Source organism: Numenius arquata, chromosome 1 (assembly GCF_964106895.1).
Source record: "Numenius arquata chromosome 1, bNumArq3.hap1.1, whole genome shotgun sequence".
NCBI classification, from domain to species: domain Eukaryota; kingdom Metazoa; phylum Chordata; class Aves; order Charadriiformes; family Scolopacidae; genus Numenius; species Numenius arquata.
Genome location: NC_133576.1, coordinates 41729090 through 41751864, shown reverse-complemented (window position 1 = coordinate 41751864; position 22775 = coordinate 41729090). Strand labels below are relative to the sequence as shown.

Sequence of the window (22775 nt, the reverse complement as noted above, 5' to 3'; positions counted from 1 at the left end):
GTAAAAGAACTGTGCACTGTTCTTTAAGCACTGAAGGGTAGTAAGGGGGAGGAAGGTGGCTTTTAGAAAGTGGAACAAGGGCGTAACTGAACAGAGTTTGTAAAATCCTTACTTCTCTGTGAAAACGATGCCCACACTCTAGTTCACAGGAGTCTCTGCTTAGCTCATCATGACATATTGTGCAAGGATCATCACCGGAGGCCTACACGTAAAGTGTTAAGTTACTTGAAAGCAAGCAACAATTAATAGGCAAATTCTAGTAATAAGGTTACTAATTTTAACCAAGTATATATTGTATTTTTTTTATATTATATATATATTCTCTCTATATATATACACATTTTAAACAAATATTTGTACACAAAATGAACAAGTCCATTTTTTTCAGCAATACTTTGATTATTTCATTTCTTGTAAGACGTACATGACAATGACTTCACATTAATTGAAAGAGCGGAGAACTTACTGTATAGTCTAGTTTTTTCCATTTAGATTTAGGTGTTGCTCCAACATTTCCCCAGGGCTGGAGATTTGGCTGAGACGGATTTTTACTCGAGGGGTTTTTCTGTGCCGATCTCGCCCTGGGTGGGCTGGGCACATTTTCTCCTGCAGGTACTTCCTGACTCCGAGCTCCAGTCTGCACTGGTGAAGCAGAGGATACTGACGTCACAGGTCTCCCTGTTGAGGTTGGTGCCTATTGGAAAAGAATTTTGAGCAAGTTCGTATTTCAGACCTTGAGAGTAGAAGAAAGTTTGCACTCTTTTCTGGACTGTGCTGCACTGTTGAAAAGGCAGCAGCTACATACAGCACAGTACCTGATTTGGCCGGTCCAGAATGAGTTCTGTCACTCTGCTTAGAATTTCATCTAAGCTCAAACCTGACAATGTATTCCCATTTCTTCTTTGTACATCTTTTATGAAGCGAATAAAGTCTGAACTGAAGGGGGAAAAAAAGACATGATTACTGAGTGGCAATACTATGGCCGTTACCAGCATTAGAGAACACTGTAACTTCTGTCTGATTCACAGCAGCAGAGCCTCTAAAAGACACGGACACGTCAAATGCACTGTGGCAAGTACCTGCTTCCAGTACCTCTGAATAAACTAGGATCTAGCTACCTTAATCATAAACCAACCCAAACAATACAGTACTACTGCTGGGGCAGAGTGGCTGGAGAGCTGCCTGGCAGAAAAGGACCTGGGGGTGTTGGTCGACTGTCGGCTGAACATGAGCCACCAGTGTGCCCAAGTGTGGGCCAAGGCGGCCAACAGTATCTTGGCCTGTATCAGGAACAGTGTGGTGAGTAGGACTCAAGAGGTGTCCCCCTGTACTCGGCACTGGTGAGGCCCCAGCTCCAGTACTGTGTCCAGTTTTGGGCCCCTCACCACAAAAAAGACATTGAGGTGCTGAAGTGGGTGCAGAGAAGGGCAACAAAGCTGGTGAGGGGTCTGGAGCACAAGTCTTATGAGGAGAGGCTGAGGGAGCTGGGGTTGTTTAGTCTGAAGAAGGCTGAGGAGAGACCTTATCGCTGTCTACAACTACCTGAAAGGAGGTTGTAGGGAGGCAGGCGTTGGTCTCTTCTCCCAAGTCACAGGCAATAGGAGAAGAGGAAACGGCCTCAAGTTGTGCCAGGGGAGGTTCAGGTTGGATATTAGGAAGAATATTCACGCTGAAACGGTTATCAAGCATTGGAATGGGCTGCCCAGGGAAGCGGTTGAGGCACCATCCCTGGAGGTGTTCAAAAGATTGGTTGACATGGTGCTTAGAGACATAGTTTAGTGATGGTTTTCACCATCACCATCACTAACCAGAGTTAGGTTGATGGTTGGACTGGATGGTCTTAAAGGTCCCTTCCAACCTAGACAATTCTATGATTCCACTGTTTCTATTTGCTGGTGGTTCTAATTGGAAAAAAAACAAAACACATTAGCTAACGCCATCCGTCTATTCTTTTAAGGAATGGCTCTGAATGGGAGGGGAACAACTAATATTACTGTTCTCATGAAACAGAAGCCATCTACTAGGAAATCAATTCTTTTTGCATTTTATCATTGGACGCTCAGAACTTCTGTTATCCAGCATCCCATCACACACATTGAAAAAACCATACCTGCTATAGTTCGGGAATATACTCTGTAGATGCGCAATAATATTTTCAAATGGTTTTGGGAGCATTTTGTTGTTTGGAAGTCGAGAAGGCCTTTGTTGTATAGATGACTCATCTCGTTGGTTCTGGTTTGGTTGGACATTCTGAGTATTGCTTCCAGAAATCCCCGATTGGCAAGTTCCTGAAACTTTATCAGAATAGGATCCTTCCAGAGGTTTGGAGCACGTTTTCACTGACCCACCACTTGCAGAACAAGACTTAGAATTTGCATATGCTGGCTTCACTCCCGCCTGTGTATTAAGCAAAGTGTTTGCTGGACCTGGATCTTCAGAACTTGAAAATGCAGGCAGTAAATTAGGATGTGCAGGTGCAGAGGAATACATCACAATGGCTGGGTCACTGACGGGAGGTCTGCCTTGTTTTGCCTAGGAAATAAAGAGATTTCACAGGAAAAAAGGTGATTAAAATACTTTGAGCAGAACTCGCAAACGTTTGCGGCATGAACTCTGACACATCTGGTCATCCTAAGGAGCTGGAAGGTCATATCCATTTATCTTAAATTTGCTTTACGTAGGTAAAAATATCACACAAAAGGTGCTCTTCAATATGTACCACATATAGACAACCTGTTTGAAAGAGGATTAAGTAGTAGAGCACATACGCAAACTGTTCCTCTAACTTATTCTTGCTTTGCTGAAGACTGCACGGCTGTCGGACAGCTGTAAGTTGTACAAAAGTACAGCTTGAAGTTGGTGGTAGAAACACAACTGCTTCAAATAAGTGCCATCGGTTTGAAAATACAGAATTCACTGCATGTAATGGATTATATAATCTATATATAATCCAGTGTAAATTTTTTTTTTAAACAGAAACACATGTCAGCAGCTATAGTCATCAGACTTCTTTTTGCACTAACGACTCTTTTCCATAAATGGAAAGAACTCCTTAAAATCAGTTTAGTTGTTTGACCCCGTGACTGTTATTTGTTTCAGTATTTGACTGCTCTAGGAAGGTTGCTTTCTAACACACAGACCTAAAATTCTGCATTTCTTCATAGTCAAACCTGCTGGTTCTTGTCCTGTGTGTTCTTTAGTTTAACACCATTTTGAAATGGTGTTTTACCTTCTCTGTAAACGTGTTCAATTAATTAATGGAATTAAACAGGGAGAAAAAGGGCTTTCATCAAGTCTTTTTCATTTGGGCTCACTATTTGCCTATTAAAGTCCTCTCAAAGCTGAAAGAATTACAGATCTCGCTTCTAAAATGTTACTCCTGTATTACTGCAGCAAAGAATAGATAACAAATGCAGAACAAGAGGCTCAAAAGTCACTCTTTCCCAACCTGCAAATTGATTGTAAGGAAGTTATCTACGTATTCTTAAGAGTTTTGTGCCAGTACGTAGAAAGATGACACCTAGAAATAAGTGGGGAAGAAAAGGTATGCAGGAGAGCCTAAGTGTAACTATTACTTGTATAAGTCCAGAAAAACTCCAGTAACAATCATAAATATATAGCATTAGAACAGAGCCTTGAATCTAAATTATACCAAAAACAAGCAAAAGAAAAAAAAAAATTTACTTTCTGCAGAGAATATATATTAAAAAAATCATGTGGCATCTTCACTGAATTCAGGGATTTCATTTGCTTGTGCACTATGAATGCGTTTCACTTATTGGGTCAATTACCTCCCCTATTTTGAGAGGTGACTGCACCAGGAACAGTCACAGGTTGGGAAGTAAACTGATGTGATTTGAGCAAAGCATCTGTGGAACTGTTGGCCCCTGAGAAAATGGTTTTAAATAGCATTTATCTGGGAGGTAGTCATTAAAGATTGATTTCCATAAATGGCTATGCTCCATCTAGTTCATAACAGATACGACTGGAAGTTGATTTTGGTATTTGTAATCAGTTACACATGTTTGGTGTAACGGGGCCTTGTCCCTATGGATTTTGGCGCTATAGGTTAAGTCACAATATACAAAAATATTAGTCCCAATTCAGATACAATATGAAGCATTTTAAAGTTAAACAGCTTAAGCCTCTCAAAGGACTTGAGAATGTGCTTCTTGCTGGACTTCATCATGCTAATCTGCAGTCACCTTTTCCTTTTGAACATCACCTGGGCTTATGGAGAGCCAGATTATTTTATCTTCAAGGCTATATATTCAAGTTCTTTATGTACATGTCCTATAACGGATAGCCATACCAATGCAAACCTAAGGAGCTTCTTAACAAACTGCTATCAGATATAAGATACATACTATAACGCTGGGAGGAGAAGGAAGATCCACAGTTTCCGTTTTAGTGAGGCAGTTCCGCACACCGTTTTTCACCCTTTGAATCTTTTCTTCATACTCAGCCTGCGGAAAGAAAACAAATTATCCTCTACATCAGCATTAACTACAGCTCGCTCCTCATTTAAAATGGCATTAACACAACTGCTTTTTTTGCAGAACACCAAAGATACCAGGCCTTTCAAATGGTGACGTAAGGCTGCCGTTTGCTATAGTAACATGTCTTGCATTGATGCTTGAAGGGGGTTTGGAAAACCCTTTCTAGTTCTTAAAATTCAGCCTTGACATTTTACATCTTAACTTTTCAGACAGTTTCCTGTTGTTTTTGAAGAAGTTGCATGGATTTCTAAAGTTCAAAGAATACAAAAGAACCAAGAGACCAGACTTGTTCATGTGGGATCCAATTTTGAAGCGAGTGTATAAAAGACAGATCTTTGCCCTTATAAAATCGAAGATATTAATAGTAGCTTAACCATACTTAAGTAATCTGGACTTAAACCTGTATCTTTGTTATTAAAAAAATGCCGTTCAGTATTTGGAGGATGAGCTACTGGTGTTTTAAAAGGGAATGTAAAATTATTTAAGGTATTTATTCTGGTTTAATTCCCAAAATTCAACTTAAAGCTTGTTAAGAGAAATTAAGGCTTACCTCTACTTTTTCCAGTTGTTTCTTTACATTTGAAATAAATATTTCCCAAGAATCAATATGTGACTTCAACTTAGGTGCTGCTGAAGCTGAGCTGCTGAAGTATTCAAGATTTTCAGTTAAACTCCAACACTCCCATTATTTTTGTTTAACACCAATGGTTTTAGTACAGCAGTTCCTTCCCCTACCAACTAAATCACGGTTAAAGACTTCAAGCAGTTTTAAATTAAAATCAGTTAAATTACTGGTACTTAGATCCTATCCAACCTTAGAAGCAGACTCCTCAAAGGTATATTAGTATTTTACAGCAACATAAAGACAGGGAATTGGAACATGGCACAAGTTTTTAAAAAGGTAAAACACTAAAGGTTAAATTAGTTCCTTCTAAGGAAGAAAACAATGTTGTTGTATGCCCAGCAGTTTTATTTGCACTCTTTTCTATTTACATTGCAGCCCTTTCCCAGTGATAGTGTGCAGGAATAACTGAAATGTTCCCACTAGCCTGATCTTCTCTGGATAAAGAAGAATATAAGCTCCTGCTTAAGTATCACACGACTTGATAATTTAAGAAGAAATTCATTTTCTACTTAACTATTATGTTTCTACGCACCTTGCAGGCCAGCATCCCTTTGTGAGCAAAACTGACTTGTCTAGTTAAATGATCATTAATTAATTGCATTTAGCAACAAGTAGTGGTGAAATTTCTGGTGTAAACTCTCCATACCTGCTTAATGACTTCAGTATCTTGAGATTTGCTTCTGCATTGGCAGCTATGCCATTTAGCTTGCATACTTCAGTCTCCTTCCAGTTTTTGAGTACCAATATCTGTAACAAAACAATTGTGTAACAAACCAGAAAGTGCAGTAGAAGTACTGCAGTAGCACAAAAAAATAAAACCTCAAAATAGATTTTAATAAGTATCTGAAACAATAGTTTGATGATACAGAGTATAACACACACACACTGAGTTCCTACGGTGAGGAATTTCAAGTGGAACTAACAGCCCTGGCAGGCCTTCGGGAGGATTAAAAAGGCTACATTCACTTCAACTGACAGTAGAAAGCTTCCATTAGTGTTCCACTTGCAACTTATATATATATATATATATATAAAAACCATATATATATAAAAGATATATATATATACACATACATATATATATATACACACATACACACACACACACTTACTTAAAGTGATTAAGGCAGTTCTTTAAATACTGCATGGTTGAAGACTAACGTGGACCAACAGTCTAATCTCTTTATAAAATCCTATTGTAGGTAAGACAGCTTTCAAGCTCTTCTTAAGGAGGGTGAGTTTCATGATTTTCAAAGCATTTCCAGTATAAAACATACTGTTTTAGAAAAAAAATCTTGGTATTTATCAGTACTTTCCTCCTTTCGGTGAAACACTTAAGTTGGTTGTTGCGTTCTGATTCTACCTGATAACAAAGTAGCTATATATTCACTAACCATGACTTTTAACAAGGAATTTTTTTATGTTCCTATGGTTAATTCTTACTAATGGATAACAAGGATAAGTATGAAACTGAATTACTAGTTGAATTTTGTTTGGGGCAATACTATATGCCCCTAATTTGGTGCACTTTTAATATTGGTCAATAACAATAACGGGCCTTGATGATCTGCAAAGTTCTGTATGATAACACCATGAACAGCACTTGTCAATATTTGATTAACACTTCTGATATACATGTATGAAAAATTTTAGATGCTATTGAAACAGTACATTGTTAGGTAAGACTTCCCCAGTTACCCTCCCCTCCTACTATCAGCACAAATGATCCAAGCTCTAGCAAAAGTGTTTTAAGGTTTTTTTGTTTGTACCTCTGCTTTAACAGCTCTTCTCACACACTCTTGGCAGTCATCTTCACTCTTTTTTATAAGCTCTTCCAATTTTACTTTTTCATTAGCAAGTTTATTACTGTGAAATAAAAAGAAGGTAAATACTCTAGTAAGTAGTATTTAAAATTTATGGCATTTTAGAGGTTTTCTACAGCTATTACTTTTCTCTTCTTTGGAACCACTCATCTCCATTTGCTTTGTACAGCTTGTGACTTGAGGTGTAGTATCACACCGGTGTAGCCACACTGCTGGCTCCACGGGCACAACCCTGGGATTTCTTAACCACGTTTCACCGGGCAACCTAAAAAGCTTATAGGAGTTTGACTGCAGCAGTCAAGCTGGTGTTACTGTTCTGAGCCTGATCACAGGTGTAAAGAACATATTTACAAGTGAAACCTTGACTTTATACTACATGCAAGTGAGTAACTTTCAGAAAATGTTTAGATAATCTTATATACATTTGGGGCTATAAGTGTGTGAAGATCCAAAGCTACACCCAACAGTTCAGTGTGTCTGTACCACACCCAACTTCTAACGTGTCCTAGAACACAGTATCATATAATCAAGGGAAATGTATGAGGGTGTTTTGAAAACCCAGACTTTTAGTATTCTAAATATCTAAAATAAAGGAGTATTTACTTGTGATAGGTAAAAGTAAACTGAGAATAAGAGATAAAGGTTAAAGTGCTTATTTTTTCTAAACCTTCACCCAGAGAGAAGCTGACAACTCCAGTAATGACAAGGCAGTAGAAAAATGTAAATGTTGCTGGAAGGTACAAGTTTTACCTGGTCTCGAGGTACGTATTTAAATATTCATTATACTGCTTTTCCTTCTCATCAATGGTCTTCAGATACCTACAGTAATCAAACATTTATTAAGCTTGTTCTGATATATGTTCACAAGCAAATAGGTGATATGTTCCTCTATAACCATAGACCCAATTATGCAGCAGTGACAATCACAGAATCATAGAATCGTCTAGGTTGGAAGAGACCCTTGGGATCATCGAGTCCAACCATCTACCCTATTCTGCAAAGTTCTCCCCTATACCATATACCCCAACACCACATCTAAACGGCTCTTAAACACATCCAGGGATGGTGACTCAACCACCTCCCTGGGCAGCCTATTCCAATGCCCGACCACTCTTTCTGTGAAAAAGAGTGTAAAATCTGTATGTTTTATATGCTGTTTAATACTATAAGTGCATTTAATATATTCCTAATGAAGCAGTAACTACTATAAAAGCAGGCCAATGATTTTCCAAGATACATTTGGCCCAAACTACTTGGACTAAAGATAATACAACAGCATTCAAGGACAGAAGTCTTCTCAGGTCTGTAAACTGAGAAAGAACATTAAAAATACAGTAGGAATCATCAAATCTGATTAGAAAAGTTATTGCTAAGTCAGTCAGTTTCATCAGCCTGTTTTAAATGTTCACCTGTAAGTTGCAAAAAAATCAAAATACAAAAGCAGACAAATATATATTTCAGCCTATTAGTTGATATAACACCTAGTTTGTTACACAGCCAATGATTAAGGTTACTTCGAGATTTCTACAGTGCTTACAACATTTCAGGAAAAGCTACTGATACTACTTCATCAAATGACACGTGATTTATTTTTCGGTACGTCAGTGACGTGATCTCATGGATGCTTGTTGAGGTAGAAGGTGACTGAAGGTGATTCTTGCTCCTCCATAGGCAGGAGAGCTCATTGCCAGGGGAGCAGCTGGGTTTGCTGCACACAGGGTCATGATGGGGTTCATACATTGATATTATTGATTTAAGTTCCAAGGGAGGCCCTGCAGAATTCTGTTTTAGCATGAAGGATGAGTAAAAAAAACCCACCATTGATACATGCGGTTATGTGGTTCTTACAGTTTTGCTCAAATCTGAGAAATGAGGGACAGGACTGGAAAAGAGGGAAATGTGCATCCTTGGACGACCCTCAGACAGGCTATGTGGCAGAACAGGCAAAAAGTGTGTAAGAAAAATAGATGCAGACCAGAGTTCGGTTGGGTTGATTGTACAATAAAAGAAGGAAGAAGGAAAATGGAAATCACAGAATCACAGAATCACCTAGGTTGGAAGGGACCTTTTAAGATCATCTAGTCCATCCAAATGAAAATGTAAAGCTCATCATAATGCAGTAGAGGGAGCACGCCGCAGAAGCAATGGTAAGTCATGAAGGAGAAAAGTGAAAAAGCAGTGCGGAACTAAAGGATTCTGGAAAACATGGGAAGATCTTAAATAGTGAAGGAGTAGTATTTGTTAATAAGGCTAAATAATGTTCCATGTGGATCTTATTAACAGCAGCCCTAATCCAAGAATTGCATTTAACTCATTGCAGAATGACATGATCAGGGCAACAAGTTGGCTTTTTCACTCTGCATGGATCTTGGAATCAATAGGTACTGAAACTTATCATAATCTATCAGATACAACTGTATTACTGTTGCTTTAAAAAAAAAAAAAAATCAAGCAAAGGGAAAGTAATGTAAATCTGTATATAAAATTAGTACCTATCATTGGCATCTGTATGCTTTTTCGCTGTGTTCCTTAGTGCTTTTAAGTTCTCTTGATTTTCTTTTTTCTCCTGTTGCCACTTTTTCACTTTTATTTCTAAGTCTTGATGAAGCCAGTCCAGTTCATTCTTTGATACCTAAATGCAGAAAATAAGAAAAGGTTATTTCTGAAAATACTATTTTATTCAAATGCAAGTTAGATTAGATTGCTGACACCTATGATCAAAAGCTAAGACACTGAAAATTACAGTAACAGAGTTTTACTAGTTCTTAATTTACAGTTAGTTCAGGTGTTTAGCGTGAGCTACATACTCATAAGTGCTTTCCCGCAATGATCTGCTCACCTCATTTACATGGCTTCAGAATACCTGCAACCCTGTTTTGCAGACAACTAAAAGCAGCAGCCCCGTTCCACAGTGTCACATACAAATACCTACTGAAATCAAGCTGAAAGTCAGTACTGATAATGCTGTATCACTACTAACCACATGGGAAGTGACAATTCATAACAGAGCAAGACAACAGTGAGTCTTATGGCTGCCGTAACTGCTTAAAAAAAAAACACAAATGAGGTAGCGTCAATGCATCATTGGGAAATCTAAAAAAGGTTTTTAAAAAAGTACCTACAATGCCCCTGGAAAAGTTCATCCACCCTGCATACAGCCACACTTACAGCTCAAAACTTTTTGAGCTCACATTTTTACGAAGTATTCATACAGAAAAAACAGATGTGAGACTCCATCATCCCTTATGTGCAAATTTGCCAGGCTACTCGCAGCCAATGGTAAAGCTAGAACTCAGGAACTCCCAAGCTGCAGTACATGAGTTTGCTCCAACACATCATTGAAAGGAAAAAAATATATTAAACTGAGATTGAATGACAGGCCCCATTTTAATAAAGATTAAAAAGAGGGCATGGGGAGAGATGGCTTTGGTTTCACCTGAATTTTTATTTTTTTTTTAAATGGAAAAATGTCATGTAGACAAATAAGTAGCCTGCAGCATATACAGCATTAACTATAAAATTAATCCAGTCAAAGTGATAGTAGGCTGATAGTGATTTTTGGGGACTAATCCTCTTGCTCCCAGACATTTTCAAGGGAATAAAGCCTAGTAGCAAACCCAACAAATCAAGAAGGAAAAAGTCAGCACTGTAGTGCTTTTTTTGTTTTCGGATTGAAACAAAACCACTGCCTATCCACTAGATGGAAGCAACCAATATCCTGTGTGTTTAAATGTGTTCGAAGGGAGATGACACACAGATTGTGAGGTTTGCCAAGTCAGATTTCACAGCAATGAGGACTATCAGTCCAGTTTCAAAAATACTGTTGATCAATTACAACCAATCTTGTGAGCCACGGCAGTCTGTCCCACTGTTGCGTGGATAAAAATATTACCTCTGTCTCTTCGATACTTTTGTTTAGAAGCTCTTTTAAAGCACCAATCTCCTCTGAGTTTCGGCTTTGTAACTGTTCATATTTTTCCTGTGCTTCTTTAAGTTGTTCTTTTAACACCTGATGCTCTTTTTCCATACGCAGAATATCTCCCTGAAATTAAATGTTATAAAAAACAATCTAATATCTATTACCACAGAGCAGCAAACATTCATGGTGTCTAAAAGGAACAGTTGCTCTTAGTTGAGATTCAAAGTCTTCAGTGTGTTTGAGGTGGAGGTTTATTGGTTTGGGAAGGGTTGCTCAAGAGAAAGTTTTGTAACGGTTTCAATCCAGCTCAGGAAATGAACATTCATGCCTGACCATGAATGGAATATGGTGAGTTCAAAGGCCACATTTTCTCGCTTTTATGTCCTTGTACAGACACAAGACTATCATTAACCTCAGTCTGAGCTATCCATATGCTCAAATGGAGCATTTAAATCAAACCTCAAGATTTTTGGAGAGGAAATACTAAATTTCCCTAAAACATACTCTAACATATGAATAGCTACAGAACAAAGCTCCAAAACATCATTTTGTGGGTGTAAGTGAAGTTTCCAAGAACATCAGAGAATGCAGCCCAACATGAAGAGGAGAAGGGAACCCCAAAAAACAACAACAAAACAACAGAAACCCAAACCAAAAGCCACATACCCCCCCCAAACCAAAATAAAAAATATCTGTTAAGACATGTCATTTTCAGAGCACCTTTATCTTTTCACTACAAATTTTGGGGCATGCCTTTTACCTTCTTCATGAGAAATATAAGCAAATATGCAGATAACTTACTTGTTGCATTTCAAATGGATGAAAAGGCAAGGTATTAGTTTCCCTATCAGCTACTTCATGATTTACCTGGAATACAAAGAACCATTAGTTGAGTAAAAAGCTTTCCAGTTTATATATGCAAACAGTAGGTCAGCTCTGTTTGGAGCTTTTGTACCTAACCTACAATTGTACAAATCCAAACTACTTTATAAAGTAAAGTACTACCTACAATATAAAAAGATATGCAAGCATTTCTGAAATGGACTTCAATCTATAATGGAAGCACTTTTTTTTGTTGTGACCTTTCCCTAGTTTAATTGACCATGCAGCATTTATATTCAGAACAGTTCTCATTGTCTTTCAACACAGCTGTGTTCTAAATGTCTGAAAACTTAAGACATGCAAAACCAGTGTCTGACAGCTCGCTGACAAGCTGTGTTTTGTGGCTCCTCCTAAACTCAAGATCTACTGGGCAAGTGCCTCTACTTAGAAGGGACTAGACTCAAGGACCTTCAGAGTCTCTGCTTGTTTTCCTCTAATACCACCTGTCAAGGACTTACTGAAAGAACTAAGGTTTAAAATCTAATCATGCAACATATTAAAGATCCAGTTTATGATGTTGCCTTTCTAATAGGCTATTAAAAATCAGTCAGGTAACATTAAATGCTTTGTTCTACCACACTTCTGCAAAGAGAAACGCATCTGTTGCCTAGTGCTCTTTTGATCTCTGCTAACCAGAATTTACTCTACTGAAAACTGTTGCCTCTTCTGTTATCTTTTTGATGCACGTGTTCAAGAACCGAACAGAAATCCCATTTTAAAAGCCCAGTCAGCTGCGTGATGAAATTCATCTGCCAAGACTGATTGGAAACTAACTGTCAGCAACTGCTCAGAAAAGATTTAAAGTGAATGAAAGTTTTGTACACAAAACAAGTTTGAAGAAAAAAAAAAAAACCCACGTTAACATTTTCCTAACTTAGAAAGCAATAATAAAAAGATGACTATTTATTTCACAGCTAGAAAGACCTATTCCTCCCTTAATGACAAGAACCAAATGAAGACGAGGAGCTCCTCCCCAGCAGTCCCTCTAGCATGTTGGATAATCTCTTATAAACGGATGTCTGAAACTACTATACCCGTAACTCTGAAAACCCGGCATCTTAATCCAAAATTTTTTCTGTAACAAATGTGGATGCGACCACTGTCTCACTCTGTTACTTGAAGTGTGTTTTCATGAGTGGTCTATGCTGATCTAACTCTGGGGTACCATTAAAGAGTAAATGCTCCAGCCCCTCTTCTGTTCAGCCGCATGCTCTGCCCTTTTCAGAGTGCTCAGCAATGCTTTCTCTGCCTGTGGGACAAAACTTCCAGGCTTTTTTTTTTAGTTCTGGAGGGAAAAGGAAAACATGAAGGAGTTTGGCCCTGACCTCATCCGAGAGCTGGGCTGCCACTGTAAGACCACGAGGGAAGCATCAGCCAGCAATTGTCAGAATGCACAAACTATCTAAATCCTCAAATATTGTTAAAGTTAAAACAAATCACTGAACTAATTACAAAACCAAAAGTGATGACATGGAAGGACTCTCCTTAACATCTAAAGCAAAGCTTAAACTGATGTGCACCAGCTCCCTCCTTTGATCCTGGGTCAAAAGATCCGTGAAAATCGCAGAACAGAATTCAGTGACCCTCTCTTTAAAGAATTACAAATGAAAAACAGGAATAGTTGTAGAAAGGGTCAGCAACTTAAACTGCAAGTTCTAAGGAAGTTCCCAGTCTGATAAATACTTCGGGATCTTCCAACTCCTGGCCTTTTTTGAGGAGGTATGTACAGAGAATGCTAAATACTACTTTTAAGACCCCTTACATTTGGGCGGCTGGAACTGTTACTTGAATATTTGCTCTTGAAACTCTATACAACCTTTGACCCTTTGGGAAGTCATAAAGAAATCATTCAAAAATGAGCTGCACTTTCCAGTGCTCAACACTGTCCTTTATCACCTAAAAGCTGTCAAATAACTGTTCCATTTCTTACCTGAACAGCTATCATCCTTGTATGAGGATTGTTTTTCATTAGAGGTATACCTCTGCTTTCTTTTTCCATCTTAATAACCTGTATACCACATTCCGCTTCATTTGTACTATTTGCAACAGCAGAATTGTCTTGACAAAATGTGTTATCCGAGTTCTCCAGCTGGCACTGAGGGTCTTCATACGTTTCTATTTCAGTTGGTATGAAACTGCCAAAGACATATTTTCTGTCTGAAATAGCTGATTCGTCATTATCCTGATGAGCTACGTGATCAGCATAAATACAACTAGGTTGCTCAGCAACAGTTGACATGAGAGGCATTTGAGAAGGCACTGGCAATATTCTTCCATATTGATAACCCCAGGAAGTCTGAGGCAAAAATATATGAGGATTTTGAGCATCGAAGCACTTTAGTAAAATGTCTGGAAACAACCATGGAAAAAACTGGGGCAAATATTGTGGAGTCTCATAACGTGCCACTGTTAAGTCAGTGGAAGTTGATATATGGGGTTGCTTAGGGTAAGACAGTGGTTTGAATTCCTCAGCAGCTGGATTTAACTGTAGCTTGCTCAGGGAAGAATTTTCTTGCACATCACAAACTATATCATTTTCTTCTTCATTATCTCCAGTGTCATTTCTGGTTTTATTGTCTTTAAAAAGAACTGCATGCTTTCTTAAACCAATAAGATTATCCACCATAATGAAACGAAGGGATTTCAGAAGAAAAGATTTCAGGCCACCTTCATCTTCTACAATCTTTCGAGCTTCTTCAGGGAAATGTTCATATTCCCCAACTAGTAATCTATTATTAATTTCCATAGGGCCATGTTCTTCCAAGATTTGAGAGAAATATCTTAAAAAAAAAACACCCAACAACAAAATGAAGTTGTCATTATTAATCAAAGTTTTTTTTATGTAATTCTAAAGTCGTATTCCACACATTATATTTTCACAATAATACTTAAAGCAAAGAACCTCTATAACTGCTGAAGAACAATCATTTGGAAGACAGTGTTCTAGCCAAGCATAACATTTTTCTTTAATGCTCTTGCTTGTCCACATCTTATTAAAAACATGCAACTATTTCAAAGCATTAGTACATACCTTTATGTACCATACATATGCCAGACCACCGGGACTCAAATACTGGACTTAATACAGTATGTTATAAAAATTATGAAGTAATATTAAACCCTTTAAACTGCTAAGCACAGAAATGTATACATACTCATATAAGCTCTCACAGGTTTGATGTGGGATATTATCTGAAAGTCTTTGATAACTGTTACTATTTGAAATCTCACGGAGAACTTCAAATTCCTCTAGTTGCCCCCGAAGATACTCTGGGATTACAAATGGTTCATTAAAATTTGTAAAATCTCTGTAGCATTAAAAAAAAAAAAAAAAAAAAAAAAGGGAAGGGGGGAGAAAGAAGAAATAAATAAATAGTGCATATGAACGGTAATTCCTATCTCTGACAAACTGTATTTTTTGCACATACTGAACACAGTATACTGTATAGAAACTACATAGTGCTAAAAATATACCCAAATAGCAACCTTTTTTAGAAAAAGCAGAATAAACACTATCCCCAAAATACTTAGCTGCTAAACTTATTAACTGACCTGCCACTAATAAGAAGAAGGCCTAGCTCTTGCTGGCAGCTCTCACATCTATAAGCAAGAGCAAAACTGGGCTCAGAATGTTTGACTCCTGATTAACACAGAAATTCAGAATAATGCACTACAGAGTACCTCAATTCAACATCACAACTTGCTTGATATGGTGTGGATGGCAAAGTTGTGACTGATGGAGTATGTACAAATTTATCAACTAATTTCTTGCTACATTAAAATGGAACATGAAGCAAGTAGGATCTTACTTGAAAGAATAGCTCTGGGACTAGAAGATGTATTAGGCTGCAGTCTGGCGACCATTTCGTTACTTCCTATGTTGTTAAGACCTTTAAAGTTCTAATACCTCTTACACCTGTCCTAGAAGCAGAGAAGTAATGGCTCTATACAAACTCTTATCAAAAACACTTCGATGTTAACTCAGACTTGGTGTTTCTGTCTTCTCCAGTACCTGCAAAGCACTTTGGAGTTTGGGCAATAAAAACAAAGATGCATGATGGTACTTACAAAGTATTTTCTTCTATAAATATCTTATCTTCTTCTCGTGGTGCTGTACTAACTCCACTGGATAATACTAAAATAGACTAATTAAAAACAGATTATTATTTTTTTAATCTCACAAAAGTATGTGCAAAATGATCCACTGAAAAGACTAGATGTAACTTATTTACACTGAACCTTGCTCTGTACCTTTATCACATTCAGATGCCACATTATTAACTGCAAAAATTTTAAGTACAATTACCAGTACCAAGCCATAGCAAGAAAGTTCTTAATTTAAAATTATTATTTTCTTCTTCAAAACTTATTTTGGAAAAAGAAATTCAGCCCAAATTCCTTCTTTTTTTACCAGTTTTATCAAAATCCTATATGTGCATGATTTTTCTCTGAGTTTGGATTAAAAAAGCAAACAACAGTACAGCTTCACTTCGTTAAGACTTTTGTGTAACTTCTTTCCACTGGGCTTCGCACCAAATGACTTTCTAGGAATCTCTTCCTTCATCTTTGAGAGTCTTCAAGCTTTAATAATTTTACTACAAGCCAGTCTGAGTTATCCCTAGTTCCACATGATTTTAATATGACACTTGTTACTCTAATGTTCACCATTACAAATGTTTTAGTTGCCTTTTAATTTTTATTATCTAAGAACTTTAGAAACACACAGACTTGTACAAATGCATCCGACTCAGAAAAAGAAAAACCTGGCTGATAAGAACAGGAAAAAACTGAAGTTTACTCCTGAATTTCTAAGAAAATTATAAAAAGGTAGGGAGATGGAGGAGAAAAAAGATTTTATCTGAACCTTTCAACAAAAGAAAATCCTAGAAAAGCAGGACAAAAGAGTCTAAGTTTCAGGTAGGATATTATTCTAGCAAAATCTATAAAATACTGAACAACTAATAACATTCTGAGCAATAAATGGAACCCTTGTATCTTCAGTCACTGATATGCCCGTAAAAACTATCAGAAGAAACAGTTAAAGACATAATTTCAGATCTATTTCATGAGGTGTAAGGACACGTTTATCTCTCTCAAAATGACTGGTAAAGTGTCCTTCTCAAAATCTGCTATTTGTCAGTGCAAAATGAAATAAGAGCATAAAGTATTAATTACACAGCGCAGTCAGTGTACCATATCCACATTTTCCCATATGGCAAATAAAGATCAAAAAAGTAATTTAGAATTAAGATAGTGGATAGACTGAAGATATTGCTATTCATTCAGAGCTGAAGTTATTCATAATATTTAATTTTTTTTCATATTTAGAAATACCTTTTATACTGACAAATCTGTATTTTAAAAAACCAAAACTGTATTAACTGAGTCTTAACAGCATTACTCTACTTCAGTGAAAAACTACTTCAAGAATGAGTTTCAGCAAGGTATTTAGGAAAACAGCCTCTATACATCTGAATGCCAGCAATTCTAAAAAAAACCCCAAAAATACCCAAAAAACAAACAGCAAAAAAACCCCCAAAACCAAAAAACCCCACACCTATCTGTAGTAAGCACTAAAAAGTCGCTGACCTTTGAGTCTTTTGAGTTCTTCTTCCTGTTTTTGTTTTTAACTTTGATACCATTAGTCTGAAACAGAAAAAATAAAGTCATTGGTTTTATTCATTAGAATAAAATTATGATGCATTTCCAAACCCAGTATCTAAGTTTTATGAAGTTTCATATTAAAATCCTCATTCTGGTTTGACCAGCAAGATTTACAAGGTTACGCATGCAATCTCGCCCCCCTCCACTCCATCCCCAGCTAGAAAACACAAAAAGAGCTTTGCAAGACTATCCATTTTGTTCCTTTTAATCATTTTCCTCTTTAAATGCATAGAACATTGATTTTTAAAAACAGAATATTCTATCATTTTACTATTTCACATGCTTACTCATTACTTACAGCTGAAATTGCATATTTAAGCAGCTGTGACAATGCAGTTTCGTGTGGAGAACAAGAAGCAAACAGGTTTGTCAAATGTTCTGCTCACTTAATTTTTTTTAAGATAGGCAATGATGAAGTAACTAATATGCATCTAATATGCATACTTTATACTAGCAGTGTGATTATAGATTAACATAACTCTACTAACAATAACTTACTAATAGTTTATTTTAGGATGTAAGTAACATTGAAATAGAAGTAGTTTTATTCTAATGGCTTTCATTTCATTCTTGGATTTCCAATTCATGAAACAAAAAAGCAGAGGATTTCACATCTTATTAAGTTACATATTAATTAACTCTGAAGATTTATTCTGTATCAAAAGTAAATCCTGGTTTTGTATAGATAAATCTATCTGCAGGCTAGAATAATTTTAAATGAGAGTGCCTCAAACACATAATTAACCAGAATACGTAATATACTTCTGCCAATCAGAATGGATTTTAATTAAGATACTAACCAAAAAGCGATGGACTTAAGGGTTGAACCGGAAAAGTGTCTACAAGTTGTAATGAACAAATGCAAAATACGTCTAGCTCACTTCAAATTTACTCTGCTTATTAGCAGAATAAACGCCAAATTCGTAGACCTTACAATTTAATGACATCTGAAGGTAAAAGCTGGGTTACACACCTTCCGATTTGTTGCTTTGGACTGTAAAATGCACAGTACAATTAGTATCCAAAATTATGCAGGTTCAAGTTAAGCACACTCAGGGAAGAATCATGCTTCAGTTCAGTTGTCACGGTAAATACGCAGATACGACAGTTAGTAAGAGTCTCTCTGTTTGTAAACAGTGCACTTTTTAAAACTCCCCAATCATACTTTTAGAGAGACTTTTTTTCAAGTTAATACCAAACTCCTGTTATACGTAAATGCTATTCCCATGCACCTTATTTGCCTTATTTTCCCTATCCAAAGGGGGTGATACAGCACACCAGCATACCCTCATCCACTTTCACTACAGCTTTCTCATCTGCATCCTTTAAATGCTCATAATGTAAAAGTTATCTTGTTGGTTTGTAGTTTAACTAAAGAGAAAACCCTGAACAAGTATTTTACCGACAGAAGTTTAGGAAAAATGGTAAGCAGCCTTCAAATGCCTCAAGAAAAGTGGGGGGCCAGGAGATGATAAAACAAAAGAGTAAATCTCTAGTCAGGTCTGTCGGATGCTGATGTAAAATATATGAAGAGATGCATGTCTCTATTCACTTTTGCAGATTTTTAAAACACCACATTCATACTTGTTTCTGGGCTTATACGAAATAGACATGAAGTTCACTTACTGATACGTTTTCATTTCCTTGCTTCTTTAATATAATGGTAGGATCATCTATTGAAAGGATAACGAAGTCACATTCATAAACAGAAACAGTAATATTTTACATAACTTATAATTATCAGCTATGAAATTATAGTAATAATTATTATAATCCTTTATCAAATACCACCAAAGCATCTCAAAGACTACAGTTGCAGAGTCTTTATGCTTACACAGAAAGCTAATACTTATTTTGGTTGGGCATCATATATGCTTAAAGGTAAACTCACGTGCTGGCTGTGGCACATGAAACAAAGCAGCAGAATGTAACCTAAAAAAGAGTGCCTTTTGAGCCCATATTGTCTTTTAAGCACTGAACAGAGAAGATCCCATACAACAGTTAGTAGTTTGCTAAGGTTTCGGCCACTCATAGAGCCCACCAAATGTGGTGTAAAACCAGGCAAAATACAATGCTTGTAAGCATGATGACCTTTGCATACTTACCCATTTTATCAAAGAATTCATCTAAAGCTTGATGAAGAAATGGAAAGTTTTCTCTATTGTCTTCTAACAGCCATATAAAACAACGAGTTTTCTCTAGGGGTGGTTTTAAGAAATAATCATTAATTTCTTTGTCTTCAGAACTAGTTGTCACGTAGTCAAATTTACTACCATACTTCTCATTCCAGAGCGTGGTTAAAATAGAAAGGTCAAGTTCTTTTAAAAGCTGTCCATATTGAAGGAGAAAGTTCTTTGTAGCGGTCAGACCTAAAAAGAGATGAAAACCAACAACATTTCATTCCGGCTTCACAGTTTTAGTGCTTACAGTGTGACATTCCTCTTCAAAGAGGAACAGTTTGTTCTAGGAATTAAATATACAGTAGCTGAAACAGATTATGTAACACCTTTTCTACCTTGAAAATGCAAACAAAAACGATAAATGGAGTTCATGTAAGTTTTACTCTTAGTCAATAATAAATTATTATTTGTATTATATTTCTATATCCATTCCTTAAAGGATATTGATGCAACAGAATAGAACACAAATTTCGTCCAAGGTTTTGGCACTTGATGCCCATTTTACCTGCAAAACCAAACTTCCACCTTCAGCCAATTATAAATTCAATAGGAAATTACAAAGCAAGGCAACACTACTGAAGAGCACCAAGTTAAATTACTTAGAAGTTATACAGTCAGCTAATTTTTTTATGATAAAAACCTCACCATGATTTACTTTTCAGAAAGAAATTATTTATACAAATTTTATAATTTAAGCCTACTCTGGAATTTAAAGACATTAACAAAACAGATCTGTTAAAAGTTCCTCTTCCCTACATGGACAAAGCCCTGCCCACATTAGAATGCTTTACTTGCAGAGACAAGAGATTGTTCCTGTGTTACCAACGGTCATACCTTCTTCTCTAGAAATCCTAGCTAAATATCAAGTAAACGAAAAAGGGGAAAGCTTTACTTTACCATTTCAAGTTAAGAAAGCAAGACTGGAAAATAGGGGGGGTTATCTTTTAATCTGTAAACTGAACAATTATGACAGGGTAAGGTCTTCTGCTATTCCATAAACATATAGCCTACCCAAGTTGTTAAGATGTTTCAGCCACTTGCGTAGTTTGGGATCCACTTCTTCCAGCTCACTCAGCACATGGATAAACCCCCTTGTTTTTACTCTGTCTTTCTGGTGAATTAGGTAACTGATGAGCTGCTCCATCACTTCATGTGACATGCTACTAGTTTTGGAATATGACGTGTAATCCTCTTCACTGATTACAAACCATGAAAGCAACTCCTTTAATAGTTTGGAAGTATCACGAACAGCTGTTTTTATTCGCTCAGCATTTCGACTGATATGCTGCAGGACTCGATCACCAGCATATAAATCCTGAACATAACCTACAATGGGATTTAAAAAAAAAAAATAAAAACAAACAAAACAAAACAAAAAAAACCCCACCAAACCACAAAACAAAATTTCATGATTCTGTGATTCTATGTCTGTTTACCACTATTAAAAATACCAATTCAAAAATACAGATAATTAAAAACATCACTTAGTCCAAATTATTTGCTTTATTGCATCACAAAGGTACAGAATACATAACTTCCCATATAAACTTGCCTTAGTGTTACAAATTTAACACAATGTTGTTTTAAATTTGGTTTACACAAAACGCAACGGAAGTTCACACCATTGAAATACAGAATGCTGCAGACCAATGTAACTGGAACACAAAAGCTGAAACGTTAACTGACCACATACTTATAGGTGGAAGTATTTTATCTTTCCCAATCCTCTGGAACATATTTGTCAAGTCCTTGTAGCTTCTGCAGTTAGAATATTGTTCTTTCTTTATCTGAGATGCAGTTGGGGTTTTTTTGCATTTTGGTGGGGTTTTTTTGTTGTTTTGTTTTGGTTTTGCTTTTTTTTTCTTGTAGCAGTGTCCTAACTTGTTGAGGATAAAGCTTTTTTTCTGAAACCGCTGTCAAATAGATTAACTTGGAATTTGAGCCTTTACCCTCTTCAGGCTGCTTCTTCATGAACCAGCAAAGCAAGAATAAAGGTCTTCTACAAGGAACTTAACCATACACTAACATCTTCTTATCAGTTCTTATTATCAGTTTATATTAGTTTATTATCATCTAATTATCAGTTACTTAAAAATTAAAAACAGAACTGAAATAAAAGTAATCTTAAGTAAAAATGCAAGTCTTTATGTTCAATGTTAGTGTTTTGCTATAATTTGACTTAGGACATTCAGAATGCTAATTAATATACCTCACGATAACATAGAACAATAGCCTATACTTACACATACCGTTGTGATCACTGCATTGAGATGGTTCATTTCCCATCTGGTTTTCTTCTGTTTTCTTTTTAACAGAATTCCGTGCCTCTTCTCGTGCACGTTTTCTTCGTAATTTTTTTTCTTGTTTCATTTTTAGCTTCCTAAGACTGGAAAAAGCAAGTAAACCGTGAGCCTAACGTTAGTTGAGATAGGAATTAGGCACATCTCAGTTATTTTTCATGTCTTACAGTAGCTATAAGCTTCATTCTACTAAAAAATATTATGCTGAAAAGTACAAATATAATAATAAAGCTAGTTTACATTTACAAGTTGAGACCACAAAATTTCATAAAACTTTATGAATAAAGATCAAGTACGTAAGTGTAAGAATATCCTCAAGATGCAATAATTTTTACTCCCATTCAAGATGTCTGAAATTAGGATTAACTTAAATACTATTAGGTTTTTTTTTTCCTTAATTTGTAACTCAGCATTTTGAATCAAATATTAACATTTGATTTCGTTAACTTTTAAAAATCAATTTTGTTTATCCTATCAGCAATGAATTTCAACTGCAATTAAGACACTCAATCCATTACAAAGAATTACAGATATGCATTCTTTTAGTATTCTGATTGTTAAATATCTTAACACAAATGAAAGAGATGTATGGAAAGCAAGATGTAAAGAAACAGTCCTCACATTCTGCACACAGTCTCCAAATCACACTTTCCCCAAACAACATGTTACTTCCCTGCCCACAGACTTTACAAGGCAATTAAGTGTCAGGTATAAAGACTCAAAGATGACTGCAACAGTTTATATTCAAAAACTATTGGTTTAAATTGCTGGCAAGTCAACGGTGTGATGGAAAATTCATCTCTCAATACAGAGGTGTGGGAAATCAGATTTGCATCAACTCATATCCTGTATATCTGAAAACAGTTTCCTGTGGCCAAAGTGA

At 36.4% G+C, this 22775-nt stretch overlaps 1 protein-coding gene across 1 annotated transcript in view; it reads right to left on the bottom strand.

The window, feature by feature from the left end:
- The window catches only part of TTC3 (tetratricopeptide repeat domain 3), a 65165-nt gene that overhangs the window by 1688 nt on the left and 40702 nt on the right, over positions 1-22775 (bottom strand). The window contains exons 26-45 of the mRNA XM_074153664.1: positions 21842-21978; positions 20604-20918; positions 19518-19781; positions 19039-19085; positions 17338-17394; positions 15817-15893; positions 14904-15056; positions 13679-14528; positions 11668-11733; positions 10840-10989; positions 9440-9579; positions 7698-7766; positions 6894-6990; positions 5771-5871; positions 5050-5143; positions 4368-4466; positions 2111-2532; positions 816-936; positions 467-694; positions 113-202 (exon numbers count right to left, since the gene is read on the bottom strand). Coding sequence (XP_074009765.1) covers positions 113-202; positions 467-694; positions 816-936; positions 2111-2532; positions 4368-4466; positions 5050-5143; positions 5771-5871; positions 6894-6990; positions 7698-7766; positions 9440-9579; positions 10840-10989; positions 11668-11733; positions 13679-14528; positions 14904-15056; positions 15817-15893; positions 17338-17394; positions 19039-19085; positions 19518-19781; positions 20604-20918; positions 21842-21978 — 3577 coding nt within the window. The remainder of the gene's footprint in view (positions 1-112; positions 203-466; positions 695-815; positions 937-2110; positions 2533-4367; positions 4467-5049; positions 5144-5770; positions 5872-6893; positions 6991-7697; positions 7767-9439; positions 9580-10839; positions 10990-11667; positions 11734-13678; positions 14529-14903; positions 15057-15816; positions 15894-17337; positions 17395-19038; positions 19086-19517; positions 19782-20603; positions 20919-21841; positions 21979-22775) is intronic.